General features: G+C 37.0%; 1 protein-coding gene across 1 annotated transcript in view; it reads right to left on the minus strand.

Moving 5' to 3' along the window:
• The window catches only part of KDM5B (lysine demethylase 5B), a 46,405-nt gene that overhangs the window by 12,440 nt on the left and 14,995 nt on the right, over positions 1-18,970 (minus strand). The window contains exons 5-19 of the mRNA XM_026053126.1: positions 17,582-17,716; positions 15,701-15,794; positions 14,285-14,388; positions 12,888-13,046; positions 12,561-12,680; positions 12,003-12,161; positions 11,298-11,479; positions 8,247-8,409; positions 7,077-7,196; positions 6,139-6,333; positions 5,556-5,737; positions 4,883-5,007; positions 4,414-4,564; positions 1,489-1,603; positions 663-1,018 (exon numbers count right to left, since the gene is read on the minus strand). Coding sequence (XP_025908911.1) covers positions 663-1,018; positions 1,489-1,603; positions 4,414-4,564; positions 4,883-5,007; positions 5,556-5,737; positions 6,139-6,333; positions 7,077-7,196; positions 8,247-8,409; positions 11,298-11,479; positions 12,003-12,161; positions 12,561-12,680; positions 12,888-13,046; positions 14,285-14,388; positions 15,701-15,794; positions 17,582-17,716 — 2,360 coding nt within the window. The remainder of the gene's footprint in view (positions 1-662; positions 1,019-1,488; positions 1,604-4,413; positions 4,565-4,882; positions 5,008-5,555; positions 5,738-6,138; positions 6,334-7,076; positions 7,197-8,246; positions 8,410-11,297; positions 11,480-12,002; positions 12,162-12,560; positions 12,681-12,887; positions 13,047-14,284; positions 14,389-15,700; positions 15,795-17,581; positions 17,717-18,970) is intronic.

Consider the following 18,970-nt stretch of genomic DNA (forward strand, 5'->3'; position numbering starts at 1 on the left):
CTTGCAAAGRTTTTAATAAAATGCTAGAAACAGTAAGAAAACTGTTATACTTCTCTACGCAACACCTTTTCATTTATTTTTGATAAAGTAARATGCAAATTCAATGGAATGAAGGAGATTAAATATGATGTGGTTGGATGTAATATTTATAAATATTACTGAATTTGGACTTAAAGGAGATTTAACATTTACTATCTTCTCAATGGAGTTTTTTAATAGTCCCTTGGAGTCTCAAAAAGCATACTGAATCCTGAAATATCTGTTTTTCAGAATGAGAGTAAAAATAAGTTTGAATATTCCAGTTTATCCTCTATGAAATTATATTAAAATAACATGTCTATTATTAATAGGAAAGAAATGCTCAAATGCTTTCATAATTATGGGGCTGGAAAAAAAATAACTTGGAGACTGATGAACCAGTGGTGCACATAGGACATACAAGTCTGAGCTACCTTTATACATTTGAAGTAAACTGTACCCTTCCTTTCTTAGTTTTTAAATAAGAAGCTCAAACCAACAAACAACAATCTTTTTCTCAGAAGGGATTTATTTGCCTCATTTTCTTCTTTCACGGGTATATCTAATGCATCAATTGCTTACTTCAAATTCCCAAATGGAATGGTTCCCAAGTGGAAGATGTAGCACTAAGATTTAGCTTTTACCTGGCCTTTATCAGATTTCTGGCTTTGTCGTCCCAGTGTTCAGATACAGTAAGGAGTTCTTGCAGTTTAGCCATTGCTTTCTCAACTGCTGGGTAGGGAGCCAATCCAACACCTGAATCGATAAGCCGTCTCATATCATCTAGAGTAAGAGAGCTTTGGTCTGCCGAGGCCAGCTGCACGTCCTCTAGCCAGCGTGCCTGTTCCAGGCGTATCCGCAGTTCAGCAAGTTGGGGAAGATCAACGTCAAAGTCAAAGCTGACATCCAACAGCTCCTGAAGTTCCGCAGCGCTGGGCATTTCTTCAGAGAGGAGCTTCTGGCTATGTTGTTGAAAAGCTTCCACACGATCAAGAAGATCCTGAAATAAACAAATGCAATAATAAAACAAAATAAGAAAACCACCACCAAGTCTCTTAAACTTCTAAGCATTACTGGTAAGCTACCTGGCAAACACCATGTTGCACTGCATGCAATGTGAAAGTCAAATTATTATGAAATTTAAAACATTTAAATAGCATATTGTCAACACAAATAGAATGCTCAAGCAAGAATTCAGATTCTAGCTACAGTAAGAAAAAAATGCTACTATAATGGGTTTTAGTTTAGTTCTGTAAAGGCTGACATGAAAAGATAATTAGATCACTTGCCTGTCCCAAACCATTCAGTTTTCCCCAAAATTCTCTCGAAGAAATCAGTCCCTCAGTAGCTCATAAGTTGTACAGGCCTGCTAATTTTGAAGTATTCTTGCAGCAAATAGTATGATAATAATGTATTTGGCTTTCATTAATCTGCTATAACATTTTCAAACTGGTTCCCCTAGAATTTTACCTTCAGTAACGGTGTCTGACTGAGGACACAGGGGAGAGCATAGAGCTGCCTTACGAACAACCGCAGCTCATTCACAGTCAGCTGATTTTGAGATTTTCCTCCTCCAGAGCGGTACCTGCAAGTACACACAATTCAGCTTTGCTTGGAGTCACTAAAACAAAATGTAAATTCAAAAGTCTTGACTTCTCATAACTCAGCTTTATTTAGGGATAATTCAATATTTAAGAGCATCCAAGCAACCTAGAGCTTAAACACACAACAAAACTGAGTTAGCTACAGCAGAACAAGCTTTTGTGGGGAAAAAAAATCATATTAAATAATWTTCTAGAACAACTACTCAGCATTGGAAGGACACTACTTATTATGGAATAAAATCAGGCTTTTTTTCCAGAACACAAAGCAATGAGGGACAAACTATTCAGTTATGTTGCAAATGCTATTGTAATCAGTGTCTCCTCCCGCCATACCAAAAGAGAACAAATCCTAGTTCTGAATGGGATTTATACTCACAGGTCATGTAGGCACTTCTAAAAAAAATCCTCCCTCTGCTGGGATCATCATTTTCATTTTTATCTAAAAGCTTCTATAAAATGAGTGGCTTAAGTGTTACAAATTGGCTAATATTAAAAAACTCTCTAAATTCAAGCCAATATTAACTAGTCTGAGAGTACTCTGAATAGAAAAGGAAAGAAACCTCTTACAATGCCGGCAATTTAATCCACAATAAGTCGCTTAAATAAAAGAGGAAAACAACATCTCAGCAGGCTGTGCCAGCATGAGTGTGAACACTATAAAGCAAGTACTGATTTTACCATTCTGGGTTAAAAATAGGTTTAAGGGACACGCATACCAGAAAAAAAAAAAAAAAAAAAACCCACAATACACTACACAATGGGAGTTTCAAAATTTATAGTAAGTTGGGTAACAGAAAATAACATGAATTCAAAGTTGCAGCTACAGTCTAGGCTGTTTCAAGGTCTACAGTGCTCTACTACTATTTGGGGAAATTCTGCAGTACTTTTCGCTATGCACATGTGTGTAAATGTCTATATACAAAAAAAAACGCGTGTTCTAGGTGTCTCTGCTGGAGCAGTGGGGTTGGACTAGATGATCTCTACAGATCCCTTCCAATCCCAACCATTCTGTGATTCTGTAATTCTGTGATATATAAATATATATAAAACATAAAACTAAGCTGCAAAATCATCACAGGATGTTTTTGATAAAAGCAAGCATATGATTAAAAAAAAAAAAAAAAAAAGAAAAAAGAAAAGAAAACCCACTACATTCAAGAAGAGACCAACTCTACCCAGGTTATTAAGCATAGAGATGTACATGCTCTCTAAATTCTTGGAGGCTCTAAGCAGCAGCAAATATACCACGAGGCAGAAGCAGGAGAGAAACAGTGAAGAGTGTCTGTCTGTCTGTCTGTCTGTCTGTCTTCCATGCTCTCCTGTCACGCTTCCCCCTTCCAGGATCACCTACAAGTTATCTCAGGAAGGAAGGAAGGTTCTACTGGCCCTCGGCCCCATTCAGGGGGCAGTTTACAGAAGAATCTTCAAAACAGTATCTCCTGCTTAACCACCCATTATCAGAAGAATTAAAACAAATACAGAAGCACCGGCCACCTGCATTTCATCAGGTATTTCAGATAGAGAAGGAGGTGAGTCAGAGTGATAGGAATTACTCTCAGAGAATATTYGTTATATCTTGGACTTTCTCACTCCAAGATCTGTATATGATACAGGAGATCCCTCAACAGCATTAGCTACGCAATTGACAGGCACAGTGTTTCCACAAAGTTTATTACAAGTTTGTTCCAATCCAAGGATCAGAAAAATACACTCAGTCTGCACAAAAGCATGTCAAAAATATGAACCAAACTTTAAGTAGAATCAACAAACCTTCACAATCAACAGACAAGAATCAGTGTGAGACAGGTTGTCTGAAGTCCTRCAAGCATGCGGCCATGTACAGGAAACCGTATTTGATAGCACAATCTATGCAGAAATCTATTTAGACTTTAAGTATATCTATGTCTTTCCACATAGGGTAYCCTTCCTCTTTTCTGCAAAGGGCCTGTCTGGAGCTCAAAGTCCATCAGGAGGACAGAGCAAATACCAATCACGGGTGGGGAGAACACACCAAGGAAGGACAGATTGAGAATTGCCTCAAGACTGAAGGAAGAGATTAAAAGGAGACAAGTACTTTGATAATAATATTGTGAACCTCAGAGTYAGAAATTATCTATACCTATTATCTATCAAATCATGTCTGTTGGAGCACTGAATTTTTCATTTCTTGTTATAATATTTTATTGTTGATGTTATTGGGGCTTTATCCTCTTCTGTTTGCATGAGAGTGAAGAAGAATGTCAAGTCTTTGCTGCAAAGACTGATCCAAAAATAATTAGCTAAATGGAAAGGAGTGACTACAAGAAGGAAGTTCAAATAACAGTTAAGTATTTTGCTGTACTTCTAAGTCAGCCTTTTAACAACTGGAAGAACAGAGTGACAAGCTGCAACACACCTGCTGAGGCAGGCAACATGCAGGAAGGGTCCATGTGCCATTAAAACAGGACAAACCACCACCACATTGACCTATTACTACCTAGTCCTCCCATGGAAGGTTTTTGGCACCATGTATAGAGACAAGGGGATTCTCATCTTGTTGGTAGTTCCTTTGTATAGAATTATCACATTGATTTTCCTTTCATGGAAGGTTAGGACAAATTTACCACCTAGATGTCAAACAAAAAGAGGTGAAGGAAAGCTAAGAACATTTTGATTTATTACATGGAAGAAAGGTCAATCTCCCCATAAAAGGTGGTTCTCAAGAGAAAAAGATTGCCTTCATTTTTAAGTCCAACAGCATTTATGCTTCAGGTGATTCATAATGGTAGCAAATCCATACAGTAACATTTACCTGGTTTGTCTTTTGCCATTAAGAAGCTGCTGTGCAACTGAAGCACATTTGTCTGCATCCTGTGTAACTAGCCTGAGGTGTCGCAGTAGATCATTGTCCGGAAACTTCTTAGTTTCTGATTCTTCTATCAAAGCCTTAAAACTGATGAGACCTTTGGAAAAAGATATTACGTTAACAGAAGTCYCCCTTTGTGATGGCTTTTAAATAAAAAGGTGAAATAATACACATTTAAATGTGTTTCTATTTCAATATCAGTTATATTTTGTTTTGAAGAAAGATGAATTACAATCTTCTCACATARAGCAGCTTATCATGATTTTGGAAATTACTGCAACTACAAAATTTACCTTAAAAGAAGTATATATAATTTCCTATTTTGACTGTCACACAAGTGTGCAAGCATGGTAAGTTTCAAAAATAGAAAGCTGAAAAATTAGCTATTTTTAATCACAAAGTATAAGATACTTACTTCTTTTATTGTTAATTTTTGCCTCCAAAGCTTCATTTACATTGGAAGCCCATTCATTGTATGATTCTGCTCGTAACTTCAGCGCATTCATCATTGGATACAGATCCTCCAGATTATATCGGTACCTAGAACAGAATTCAACTTTCAAAGTAAAAGAGCACTTTTCAAGAAATACTGGTCCATATAATACAGTAATGATGTATTATTTACTCAGCTCATCTTAATTAGGACAATTCTAAGACAACTCCAAAGTAACCATTGCTTCAAAAAGCACACAATCTACATTGATAAACGCGTAACAAACCATGGGGAAAGAAATATGAAAGCAGAAAAAAAAAGAAATAAAGAAAAAAAGATTACTCAAAGCAAGAGTAATGTAGTAGAAGATGACTTTGTTGCTATAAATAAAGCAAGCAAACTAATTTTTGCCATTGTAACACCAAGCTCAGCTGAACAGTGGAAAAGAAAGAGTCTTTGCTTCGTATATGAGCACAGAAAATGCACTTTGTCTTGAGGACACTGCATTTGCACAAGACTGTGGAGAAACAGAGACTGGGACCAGCATCACTGGCAAAACAGACTAAGTCACAAGGTTATCCAGTCACAATAGATACATATAAAACAAGTGTATGTCCAGAACATAGTCAGATAGCAGTATCTARCCAAAACTTACCCTAACTTATATTTGTAGGTGGGACAGGAACAGAGATCTTCTACATGATACAGGCATACAAGTAACCCAGGTTTACAAGAACAATAAACAGCAGACATGAAACAAGTGGTTTTACACTTTAAACATTGTCGCTCATCATCAGGAAACAACTCAAAAGCCACTTGCTCTGAGTCAGTCACTCCCTGCAAAAGAGAAAGCTACATCACTTCAAAGTAACAAACAAGTGGTTTGTCCAAGGTTAAAAAGAGGYTCAATTTATCAAAGGACTAACACAGTTTAGAAATAAAGATACTACAACCRGTTACCCTGGATAATGAAGAAGCAGCTATTCTCAATCAAACTACTGAAACAACAAAAAACATATTACTTTCAAAGAGACATTTCAACAATATTAAAAGCAGACAGTAAAACAAGATTCATAATCATTCTCTACCCAACAAGCCTTTGAAATCGACCACCACAATTCAGGAAGGCACTATATAGCTCTCGATTGTTGACAATGCAGCCTAAGTGCTTACAGTGTATTTCATATCAGCGCTCCAATGTTCCTTCATTCATTATAATGAAGTTTCCTAGAACTCACCAGCTTCTGAACCCTCTCACGCAACATCTTCTCATCTTCAATCATAATTGCCATGTCTTTCTGAACAGTAGATGCTACCACAACATCGAGAACATCTGCTTTGGAAGCCATTTTACAGATCATCTCATCATGAGAAAACACACAGTACCGGTGCAGCAGGCGATAATGTTCCACACACTGGCGACCCAAGGGTAACTGCATTGAAAACCATGAAAGGCAAAAATTACTAGGAATAAAGTGCTGATATATCAACCAAATATCCCAAAATACCAAACATAYCAGAATACCAAAACTCTCCATTCTCTTTTCATAGTTATTCTTTTCTAAAAATATATGGTATCTTTCCTATCCAAGAGGACATATTTGCAGTCAGGTGTATTTTTTTATGCTTATCTTTCCAAGAGGACTATTTAAACCTTGAACTGTTCTTAATGTATGTTATCATCCAATTTACAGATTGTCGATCAATCATAGAAGCTAAAATGGAACAATCTGGAAAGCAGCCCAAGACTGGCTTTGTTTTTCAACTGTAGGAAGAAATCATTAGGGTATTCCCATTGGAATCAGCAGGCAAACTGCATTCCAGCTTCCAAAGATCTTAGGATAAGAAAAGAATTTGGGGACACAAGAAGAACAGTTTCAAGCAGCGTTGGTTCCCCTCATGTTCTAGGCATGCCCAAAATCTTGTCTCCCATCTGCCGTAAAATTTATACCAAACAATCTGTATTTTGCTTTTTAAATTGAACCTTAGTAACCAGAAAAAGTTCACAGTTCAAGTACATTAAAGAAATTATCTTCAGCAAGACACTATGCTCCCAATCCCAAGCTCCCTCAAATGCACATGCATCAGTAGCAAAACACAGCASTTGTGCATCAGCCAGGAATAAGTCCGAAATCACATACATTATGCATTACGAAAAAATCTTTTCAGAACCTACCCAGTCAACTGTGCAGAAGTTCACAGCTTCAGCAAAATTGAAACCCTGATTGAAACCACTGTGATAAGCTCTTGGAAAAGTGATGACAAATTCTCCAGCGCACTGATTGGTTCGATAAACCTAAGGGAAAATAATAATAACAACAATAATAATAATAATAAATGGATGGGCATTAAGTAAAATCTAAACAGAACTGAAGGCTGAAATCTTCAAAGCTGTGAAGAGAACATACATTTCCAAAATTCCAGTAACTTCCATGGTAACTCGGGATAGCTTTAAGAATAAAGCTAAGAATTACAAGTGGCATCAGTAATATATCACATAAAATTCTAGAAAGCAAAGGGATTTCATTCAGCCATACCTACACTCTAAGGAGATTGCTCGTCAGCTGCCTGTGCCTTTCACACCTTGCTCTGTTGACAGTTACACAGGTAAAGCACAGGCAAGACTCGCTTCAACACGGAGCTGACGGGGAGAGAATTTTGGAGCCTGTTCAAAAGTTCTTACTGCTGCAAAGCTACTACTTTTGGTACTAGACAAGCAGCATGAGAGCAGGCAGGTCTTCCTGCATCTTTAAATTTTGGAGTCTCTGAAAGCAAAGCAGGCACCATAAATTGTGCCACTTTTTCCAGAATTTCCTTCAAGTCCCAAGGTCAGTTATCAAAAGCTAATTAAGTTGTAAAGGGACATAATTCCCATGAAAAGTTTTATATGGAATATGATGGAAATTGATGAAAAATGTTTTTAAATAGCTAAGAACTTATCTGAGAGGAAAAATAAGAGGATATGGGTGACACACAAAGGAAGAATGGGTTTTAGCCCCTTGCCAGAAACTCTATGCAAAAATAATAAATAAAATTGTGCCTGATTAAACAGACACATGAAGAGCTCCTGCATTTGTTTTAAAGTTTTTATCTGAGATACAGAAATAGGAATACACTATAGGGGGTCTCCAGAGAAGAGCTTCCCAAGCAACTCCAGAAGCTTGGAGGCTATTGCYCTTCTGTTTAAACTGGCACATAATACTAGACCAGAAAGATACAACACACATGGAGACTACCTCAACATCTCTGAAATAAAAGTGTTGCAATTATCAAATTTGAAGTAGAATTCAGTGCAAATGAAAGAGGGTTGGGTTTGGGGGAGTAGCACAGGAGTCCAACAACATACAGGTACTCCGTGGGCCATCAAAGTATTCGGGTTCATTATGGTGACAAGTTGGTGCAAGAGATCTGGCTGAGATTCAAATAGCTCTGGAGCAAGCTTCTTCATTACATCCTCCAGCTGTTCAGCTGCATACCCTGGGGCTCCATACCACGTTTTAGGCTCCCCCCTGCAAGATTATTAAAAACAGTTAAATATGAGCAAACTCGTAAGTTACATTTTCAGTCTTCTGCTTTAAACCCACCACGTCAAAAGAAGGGTATATTGCCAGGAAGGAACACAGAGATTATGTACCTTCTTGAATCTTCACATTTAATGCAGGTCCCTCCTCCAGGCATAAGCTTTTAAACGCCCAGATTTCTGAGCACCTACTTAAAATATTCGGGGGGGACAAAGAAAAAAAAGAAAAAGAAAATAAACAAACAGAAAGAAAAAGTCCTTGGTGAAGCTCTGCTGATTCCAGGATAACTAACATAAGCTTAGTTTGTCTTTTCCTCTAACTACTATCTTCCTTTGGGGTCTAATAACCAAAGCTAGTCTTGGGCATCACTGCCATAAATGTAACATAAAGTGGGTAAAAATAAAAATTTCCTTTTTATGCAGCTATAAGTAAAAGACATAAGGGGGGGAAAAAAACCCATATCCAGAATAGGAACAAAGAACCTTTAGCAACAGGTTAACCTAATTCAAGACAGCTGATAAGATTCATGTTATGCAGATGTGTTCCAATATACGTTGCTTTGTGCTCACAATGAAGCTGACTTGTTGCAGCATATGAGGAAGAAAATGCTTCTGATCTCGATTAAAGGGACAAGTTAGAAAAGCCATGCAGAAGAGGAGGTCAAGGCATCACTTCCACCTGATAATCCTAAAGTGTTGGAAGAAGAGAGCTGATGCACCACTCTTGTTTTTAATACATCAAGAAATGATGTATTCTGGAGAATTCCAGAAAACAAAACAAAATATCACTCAAAAGGCACATGCTTAAATCTTGGAATTTATTCCTGTATTCAACACCCTTGTTGCAGGCAAAACGAYAGCCAGCTTGAAGGACCGTTATGTAGCGATCACCAGGGCGAGCGTAAGTGGAGCTGTTACTTTACAGCATTAAATTACTACGGCAGTCTCRGGTCTCGTCCTCTTCTTGGAGCAATTATCTGAGTTCATAAAGAGTGGTTACAGATGCAACTGAGGAGTGATCTGTGTCCTGAGCCAATACTAGGCTAAGTCAATTCTGCTCCTTGGTGTAAAGGCGAGTCAGTGCCAAGGAATGGATTATAGTAAGAACTAGGCTACGTTTGGATTAGGATGTTGGTGTAGGGATTCCTGCACTTAAAGATAATAGATAGCAGAGAAAAATTCTGAAGGACATATAGGCCAACAGCCTTATGAACTTAGCAAGCTGAAGAATGGATGCTCTCTGCACTGGTACCAGACAGCATCTCATTCCTGCTTTTGAAAATACAGAACGCAGGCATCAGTGCTGGTTATTTCTTTCTCTGAAGAGGGTTGGCGTTTTTGGTATCTTTTTTTTCCCTTTTGCCTTTTTGAGGAGTAACAAAGGACTCAGCACCTTGAAGAAAACTACTGCTTTCAGCTCACTGAAAGGTCYCCAGTTGGGGCCTGCTTCACTTAACTGCTCAAAGAGCGTTTCTTGGCACAGGATCCTTCAAGGCATGTGGTGGTGCTGAAGGAGGACAACCTTAGCACCTCACAAGAACAAGTTCTACCTTCCAACACCCTTTTAGAGTCTCAAGTCCGACATCAGCCAGGTCATTAAGATCTAATCATCTTGCTCAGAGCAAGAGAACAGCATTAAACCCAGCTAAACTTCATTCTCAAATAATATATATATATATATATATATATATATAAAAAATTTAAACAAAAATAAACAACAAAACAAAAAAAAAAGACACAGACCTCTAAGTTAAAGGGAAATATGGAAGAGTATCTGAAAAGGAGAAAGGTTTAAGACATTCATGCTGCAGGAGAAATAAATGACACAGATAGGGCYGCTTTTACCTTTGTTTGCAAGTGTATGCATATACTTGTGTACATAAGTACGTACATATGCATACATATATCTGCCTTTCATAGCAACTGCTAATATAATTTGAAATGGAAGATAGTGCCTTTCCAACAGTGGGGAAAGCCCTGCTAGAAGGAATTAAGTTATTTCATTCAAAAACCTTCCTCTCCTTCACATGGTTTTCAACCTGATTAAAGATACAGGCAAATGGAGGAGGGGGGAAAAAAAAGATATTTTTACAATATGATGTAAATCACTCATTTACTCCACTTCATCTCTAGAGGTCCCTTCCAACCTTAACCACTCTATGATTCCATGATTTATTTCAATACAGTCAACCATTAAGTATTGGCCACTACTTAAGAGTGTCTTCTAGCAGTAACTCTTTCAAAAAAGTCGCAAATTGAAAAACTGAATAAAAAGCAGAGACACTGAATAGTGAGAAATAAAATCACTGAGATGTGATTTTATAATTCTTCTGAAATACAGAAAAAAAGTTGGTTTTAGTGACAGGACTAATACAAACTCCAGAAAAGCTGTCAGAAGGACAGAAGTTTAAAGAGTTCAATCTATTTAGAATATCAAAGAGACAGTGAAGATCTGCCCTGACTGCAGCTGACAAGTGTTCACATAATGAGAGGATTTATGATAGAATGATCTATCTAACAGACAAAAGTATGCAAGATCCTAAGACTGTTAGTTCAAGCTAGATGATTTTTAGTTTACATGATTTTTAGTTTTATCCTGAGCATAATAGAACATCTGATGAAACAGGTACTGCATCTCTAATGATTTTTTTTTTAAACTGGGAATGGATGTCTCTTTCCAATATATGACCTCTTGTCCAAAAGTAAAATCAATGCAGGAATCACTGTGTCAAATTTAATCCTGYTGGTACAGGACTGTAAGGGTTATTCTGATTTGAACTCTGTGAATCTGGTTTTAGTCAGTTAATTAGGAGGAGGAAGGGAAAAGTAAAGTGGGGTTGCTTTGCTTCACAGGCTGAGTTTACCCCTCAAACTCACCAATGCAGGTAGTTTATTGAATAACTCCAGTGGTCTTCAATATGCCAACAAAATGAAGAAAAACACATTCCTACATATAGCCAGGGTAGTTTCATCCCACATATGTCTGCAGTTATGTGAGCAAGAACAGACTGCTCCATTACAGGCATGTTGTTCAAATTCCAGCCGCTATCCAGGTACTCCTGAAAGTTGAACAAAACAGCCACAAGATTACACATGAAGTGGAACAGAATGAAACAAAACAAAAACATGCCTCCCACAAACCTAACACGGCAAAACTGCGAACGAACAAAGGGAGTATTTTTCCCAATTGAAAAATTTAAGAAATAGGTCAACAAACCARAAACCTCAAAAGCACCAGTGCATTTGCTCTTTTCAAATATCTTCTCTGATATGCTGTGTTAAAATGATTTTATTTTTTTAAATCTGGAACTTGTTTATTAACAGATAAATCTGTAGCCTTTAATGGCTGATCACAGCAAATTTTATTTCTCCAAAATGCTGATATTCTTCCCTTCTTCAAGCACTATGCCAATTATTCATACCAAAAAATAAACCAAAACCAAACAAAAAACAAACAAACAAACAAACAAAAAACCCCACTCAGCAATTCAGTTCCATTATTTTGTTTTGGGGAAGAAAAAAAAAATCCTTGTTTTCTCCAAAGCTGAAATACAAACATGTTGGGAACTAATCAAGACCTACTTCTTCTTCCGGTCTAACTTTGAATTTCCCATCTCTAACTGGAAAGCCACTGCCAAACTCTTTTGAAGCAATATCAGCTCCATATTCCACTGTGACATCCTCTTCAATAGTACTAACGAGTCGCCAAAATTCTTTTTCAACCAGCTCTGTGGGGACCATCTAGGTAGGAGAAAAAGAAAAATTAAACATATGAAGAGTATATGCTCAGAAATCACTGTATAAAAGGCACTAGCTTAAACCATTTCAAAAATCCCTTCAGCAAGAAAAAGTAGTGCAGCAGAGACCTGGTGATACCTACGACATGCATTCACTCTGGGCTCTCAGCTAAGCRTCATAGTTGGAGAATATTCTCTTCCTTAAAGACATTTTTAAGTGAAAAAAATGAGAACCCAGTGGAGCCAAAAAGAACCCTTCAATTTGTTGAACTGAGTTAGGACATCCCATTTTGTACTTGTTCCCACTTAAGACTAGAATTCCTGTCCCCTCAAGTTATAAACCTGAATAAGCACAGAAAAAATACATCTACATGACGGCATCAGGATAAAAACATGAACATACATGTACTGGCATGTTGAAGTAGTCCGACTTGAACGCATCTGCCATTTCTCCAAACGTGCGAAGCGTATAGTCTCTTGCTGCTTGTTCAAAACCAAATGCTTCTTGAGGCTTATTACACTCCTGCAATTAATAGCATTATTATTTCTGTATTGTGTTAGTAAGATGATCAGCATGCATATTTTACCTGGGGGAGTTAGTATCGACTATTTTGTTCGCCTTTAACCACCTTGTCAGCCCAATTCTAATAACAAATTATACTCCCAATAGCTAAGATCAAGAAAAAGAACAGAAAATCTCCCGCTCAACTTTTATGTTTTCTCAAATTACCTGAGCCAGACACTGGGGACATCTCCAGTCCCCCTTTGGAACATCATGAAGGGGTGGAATTAAGCAAAAAGTATGGTAACTGTCATCACAGCCATCACACAACAGGAGACGGTCCTCATCATTACCACTGCCACACAAGAGACAGACATACAAATCCACCTGCAATGAAAAACAGCAAGAGTAGGGATTTGAGCACTGAAGGTAATGTACGGTGAAAGAGCAGTTTGGTAAGTCACCTAGAACATTTAATAAAGCTTATTTTTATTTGCATTGTTGAAAGCAAAATGAGGTAAACATATATCCTATTTTTTTTACATCTTTTTTAAAAACAGAGTTCCTTCGAGATTTAATAAATGACCATACGGACCACACAAGCCCTTCAGGCAGCTTTTTCTAAGTGACAAAAGATTTAATATACTCAGGAGTTTTAATTAGCTGTATTGCAGATTTTAGAACTATGTTATGCCAGCTACCAGTGGCTCACGTTATCCTTTCTCTTGTGCTTATTCAAGAGCAACATGTACACAGATGTTTCAGTCTCCTCCATGGCAAACAGGAGGGCAGCTAAAGACTAAAGGGAGTTTCTCCCGATCTCAGTGTTCCTCTTTTTCCTAAGAGATCTTGACCAAGACTTTGGAAAGCACATGCTGTGGGATAGAGGGCAGCTGGGAAAGAAGTATGGAACAAGTCAGGCAGCAACACCGCCCCAAGAAAAGCTGCAAGGAAAGGAGCTGCCTGTTACCAATTGTTACCAATCAGACATTGCAGGCTCCTTGATGACAAAATGGGCAGCTCTTAAATACAAAATAGAATCATTTAGGACAAAACCTACTTGTCTTACATTGTTTTTAAATAAACAAATAAATAAAAAGAGAAGATTTTTTTTTATGAAATGGTTTTTAGTGGTTTTATGTTTCTTCTTAAGATATATCTTCCTTAGCCAGAGAAGATAACATCACTTTATGTTTGTTTGCTTCCCTGTTTGAGGGGGCTGGGAAAGGGGTTAAGAAGCAATTAAACAGCAAAGATCCCAAGTAGGTGGTGAAATTGTGGAATAAAAGCTAAGTCTCCAGGACAGCCAAGTGCCGAAGTTTGTATTATGAACTCCCTTTAAGACGACAAAGCGATGGGGCAAGACAGCAGATCACAGCAGAATCACYTCTCTTTGGACTCTTCTTTCAAAATGCCTAATTAAGTACAGGAGACAAGCTACTTTATAAAAATGAAGTAACTATTCTGTTATTTTCAGCTTTATAACAGCATGAAGCTTTAAAGGTATCTACATGAAAAATACAGGAGAGCCCTTAACATGTCTAAATTACACTAAATTTTACTACATACCCAAAAGAAACATGTAAAAATTACAGCTAAGCATGAAGAATGCAGGATATACTCACAGCGTTAGTAGGTTTTTTAGATCGAGCTTTGGACTTGTCTTTCTCTGGCTCCCCAGCATGTTCTCTCTTCTCAGGAAGTTTTGCTGTGCTATGAATTTCCTTTTCTGGTCAAACATAAAAAAAACATAAAGCAGTTAGAAAACATCTTACTGCTCAGCATTACTCATTATTATTTGCTTTATTTGTATCATTTGTTTCATTGCATTATTTGCTTTCCCAAACACACTGGAGATATTCTCTTTCAAAGGGAAGATTTATCATGGCTAATGGTTGACACCAACCACGAGCAACAGATGCAAGCTCAGAAAGAGTTTTGACCTCTYGGTTTACTCTGAGATACGTGCAGAGATGGCCAAAGATGCCCCATTTCATGATACAACTGTATTTAAAGTACTCTGAAAAGTACTATTCACCTTCATAATCTAAAATCATACAATGTTAATGAATTTGGTTAAACTACTCTGACAGTTGTCCTGCCTATAACATGGAGACGTGGAAAAACACTATAGCTTCCTGTGATGATCTTTCCACACCAATTTCTTAGAGTGATAGCTTTTACAAATAGATTTTGTTGAAGATAAGCATGGGGCAGAAGTCACCCGGAGAAAGGAATCAATTCTACTTCTGTTACACCCTTCTTTCATACTGCCTCTTAGAAAACAAAATGACATGTTCCTCAAAATAGAGGAAAACTGTCCCCAGTGCAGCTCYAGCAGTATTTACTAAAAAATGAAGCACGGTGGTATTTAACCATTCAAAACCGTGGCATTCTATCACAGATGAAGTCTGTGTGAAAGCATCTGGTCTCCTCTATAAGTTGTCCTATGCAAACAAACAGGCAGCTAATGATGTATCCAGATAAACAGAGACAAAGGTATTTTCAGATACTGCAAATTTCTAGGGAGAACACCAGCTTGGTACCCAAGTCACTGCTAGCAGTTACCCAAGCTCTATAAATTGATACTGCATCTACCAAGAAGGCAGCAATTAAAGAAAAGCTTTGACAACTATTAGCCCTTATTAAATAGTATCCAAGAACCAAGAATCCTCACACTATCAGCAAACTAAAGATTTCTGTATTTGGACATGAAATGACCTAAAACACTCTTTGAAGTCCAAGAAGTTAATGAAAATGTTATGAAAAAGAATGTATCTGCCTATTGGAAATTTAACTATTAAAGATGGTCTAAATAATTTCTGTCTTTTCAGGACAAATAAAATGTAGTTTCTTTAAAACTACATTTCTGTGTGTTTAAACACACAGATTTTTTCTTCAAATTATCTTATTTCAATAATAATAAAGAAAACTCTCAAAACAAAACAATAAAAAACCTACAGTCATAAAATACTTCCAAAATAAAATCATAATTTGRAAACTGCATCCATGTTTGGATTCACTCCTTACTTGCCACTCACCATTTTCACTCTTTGGTGGTGCGCACCCCATTCGACGTCGTAGATTGTGTGTTCGGACTTCAGGAGGTTCAGATTCAGTTTTAATATTAGTAGACTTAAAAATAAACAAATAAAAATCAGCAATGCAATTAAGTAGAACACTTCAGTTTTATACTTGTATCTGGGAAGCTGTTAATTGCCATTTAAATTCCCAAGAACTCCTCACCCAACTACAGGGCTATGCTTCTTGGATCTACCAGCCTACTCTGAACACCAAAAAAATCCCGAAAACTGGCAAATACATGCAATGCTCCAGGAAAGGCTGCACATCCCAACAGATCCAACCTGCGAATCATTCCGCTCTTCTGAGCTGCTTCGGCTCTGAAGAAAAACGTTGGCTATGTCCAAAACACAATGCCACAGCAAGAATATGACTGAATATGACTCTGCAAATCTTAATGGTTAAGTTAATTTGATAGCAGACCCTATAAGGCTTTAAAATGCATTACTCAATCCTTTCAAGAACTGTGAGGGGAATAAAATGCAGAAAATGTAGTTTTGACTTCCAAGTTCAAAATGCATTTCTGCATTCAAAACTTAATCCACTCTGACAAATGCCAAAAGTACAAGGATGGTCTTCAAACTCATAACCTGACTTGTTCTACAGAGAAGCCAGGCAGATTCGTAAATCTCAGCAAAAATTTTAATGACTTTGCTTATACTTGCTTAAAGAAACATTTTATAATTAAAAACTGATAAATTGAAAAAAAAAGGCTGAATTTCAGTGATGCCTGCATTTAATTTATTAAAGAAAAAGAGGAAAAAAAACAATCAGACTGCAGAGAAACGACACAGGGAACAATCTGGAGAGGTCTGAAAGGAAAGTCTATGAAAATCTGGTGCCAATAATGACACCATCATGTTTTTAATTTAATGATGATCTCACTGGAACTTGACAAGCAGCAAAGGAGCAAGCATCCTGTGGCTTTCAAAATATTTTATTTTACTCTTCCGAAGCCATCTATACTCCTGTTGTCTAAGGGGAACTCAAAACACAAACAGATACTTCAAATGGAAAACTTCAGCTCAAACCATCGAGGTTCTCAATTATAAATGTACTTTTAACAGGGTCGCTTGATGGAAAAGCTTTAGAAAACCTTAATTATAACTGTTATTAACTAAAAATAGTTATACATAGTATTTTCAACAACTAACCTACACTACTTTGTAGTAAGAAAGACCAATGGGAGCTTAATTGAAATCTCGACACGATTTTAAATACAAATCTAGACTGCAACACAAATAGGGTCAATCATGACCTTTCCAACTCTTATGTCATCACTAGCAAAGACTGTGGCTTTGCTTCCTCTAATCTTCATCTGTTCAAGTGAAAGAAAGCTAAACTTTCTGAAGGCAATAATCTCAGTTTGGAAACGCTAGAATCATGGTAGAACAGTGAACAGCAACAAATAGACGGCACAGAATCTTGTAAAATGCGTCTTTTCAGAACTGTATTAAGATAAAGTCAATAAATTTTATGCCAAACCAAACATATATTATTTCTTAAGCACATGTAATCTTAATATCAAAGCTCTATAAGGTAAGTTTAATTTCTAGAATTTCTCACCTCTATTTTCACCTATGCTATTAGCCCTATCTTATTTATAAGTATACTAAAAACATTATTATAGCATGTGCACTTACACCTAATGAGTAAGTGGAACAGCTTCTGTAAAAGGGCCTCTCAGAACTCTGTACCTCAGTAATTCACTTTTTGATGGGTATCTTTCCACATGCATACAAATAKTTAGGTATGCTTAACAATGACAAGGCAAAGGTTAAACTGGTAGCAACTCTACATACACATTTGGTGATCTGATCCATACAGACACAAGTTCTCACCTCTGCTCTCAGGCGTTTTGCTCGACGAGCAGGTGGACAAGTTTCAGATGGCTGAACYGACTGTCTCTGTGGAATATCATGGGGCTTGTATTCCTTGTCCTTTGTGTCACTGGTGAGGTCTGGCTTCTGTAAACACTGAGGAGACAAAATTCAATTGATTCCTGTGTCCACTTCTTTTTCTCTCCTTGAAAAGCATTTCAGGTTATTTTCATATGCACTTAGAAATATCTTCACCTGGGTTATCTGTCGAAATTACTCCTGAATCTATTTCAATATATACTTAAGCCATGCATAAACATTTAACCTTCTACACAGCTACAGCAAAGTCATCAGTGGAAACTACCTCATCTTGTATTTTTTCCCTTTGCAGAAAAGAAGTCCAGGGATATTGCAAATACTCGCAATTAAAAACATTTGATGAGTGCAGGCACTATATCTTTTATGGATGATGATCCTGGATGAAGAAATTCTCTCCAAAGGTTTTGTTGTAATATCAAAAGATGGAAACACATATCTGAAACTGACAGCTGTCAAATCCAATAGCTGTATCTTTTCCAAAAAAATGAAACTCACAGATGCTCAGATTCCCAGTAAAGCACTGAACAGACATACAACAAAATAGACACCTACACAAGAAGCATCTGGGAAAGCACTACTTATTGAGAACACATGGAAGAAAGCCAACAAGATAATCTCAGATGAGTTTCTTCCTCAAAAATATATTGCAATACAAAGTCAGAAGACAACATTGGCAGGAAATGAAAAAAACAAAACAAAACAAAGTCGAAAAAGCGCCAAACTTCAGTGTGAAAAATGTTTTAAACCAAATATATTTCTGTGGGTTCTCTCAGTTTATTGACAAAATGCRTAATACATATGGGAGGAGAATAAGCTAACATCTTTGGGGATTTAAAAAAATGAACTTAGATATACCTTAAATATACATCAGAACTGCATGATCCACTTAAAAACATCAGTTTGGAACAAATATCAGGTGCCTATCGTAAAAGAGAGCTTGGAAAGCTACATTTAAAAGCAGCATGACCTCACTATATGAGATCACAAGCAGGCATTTSAGAAGGCTTTTCCCTTCAAAAAACACCTTTCCTGAGCAAACCACGAACATGACCATCAACTGCATGAGACTTGCACGGTGGACCTACTTCATCAAGAAAGTCTGTAATATTAGTTATTTTTTAAAAAACTTTAATTACATCTTTTTCTGTGTAATTAAGTCTCGAAAAGAAAAGAACAAAACTGGATGCCACAAAAGACCACCAAAAAAAAAAAAAAAAAAAAAAACTTTAGTGTTAATAAAGACATAGAAACAATGAGAAAATAGCCACTATGTCTCCTTTTTTCCTAAGAAAAATAATAAGTGGGAAAAAT

Source organism: Nothoprocta perdicaria, unplaced genomic scaffold, assembly GCF_003342845.1.
Source record: "Nothoprocta perdicaria isolate Ctin4 unplaced genomic scaffold, notPer1 scaffold_97, whole genome shotgun sequence".
Classification (NCBI taxonomy): Eukaryota; Metazoa; Chordata; class Aves; order Tinamiformes; family Tinamidae; genus Nothoprocta; species Nothoprocta perdicaria.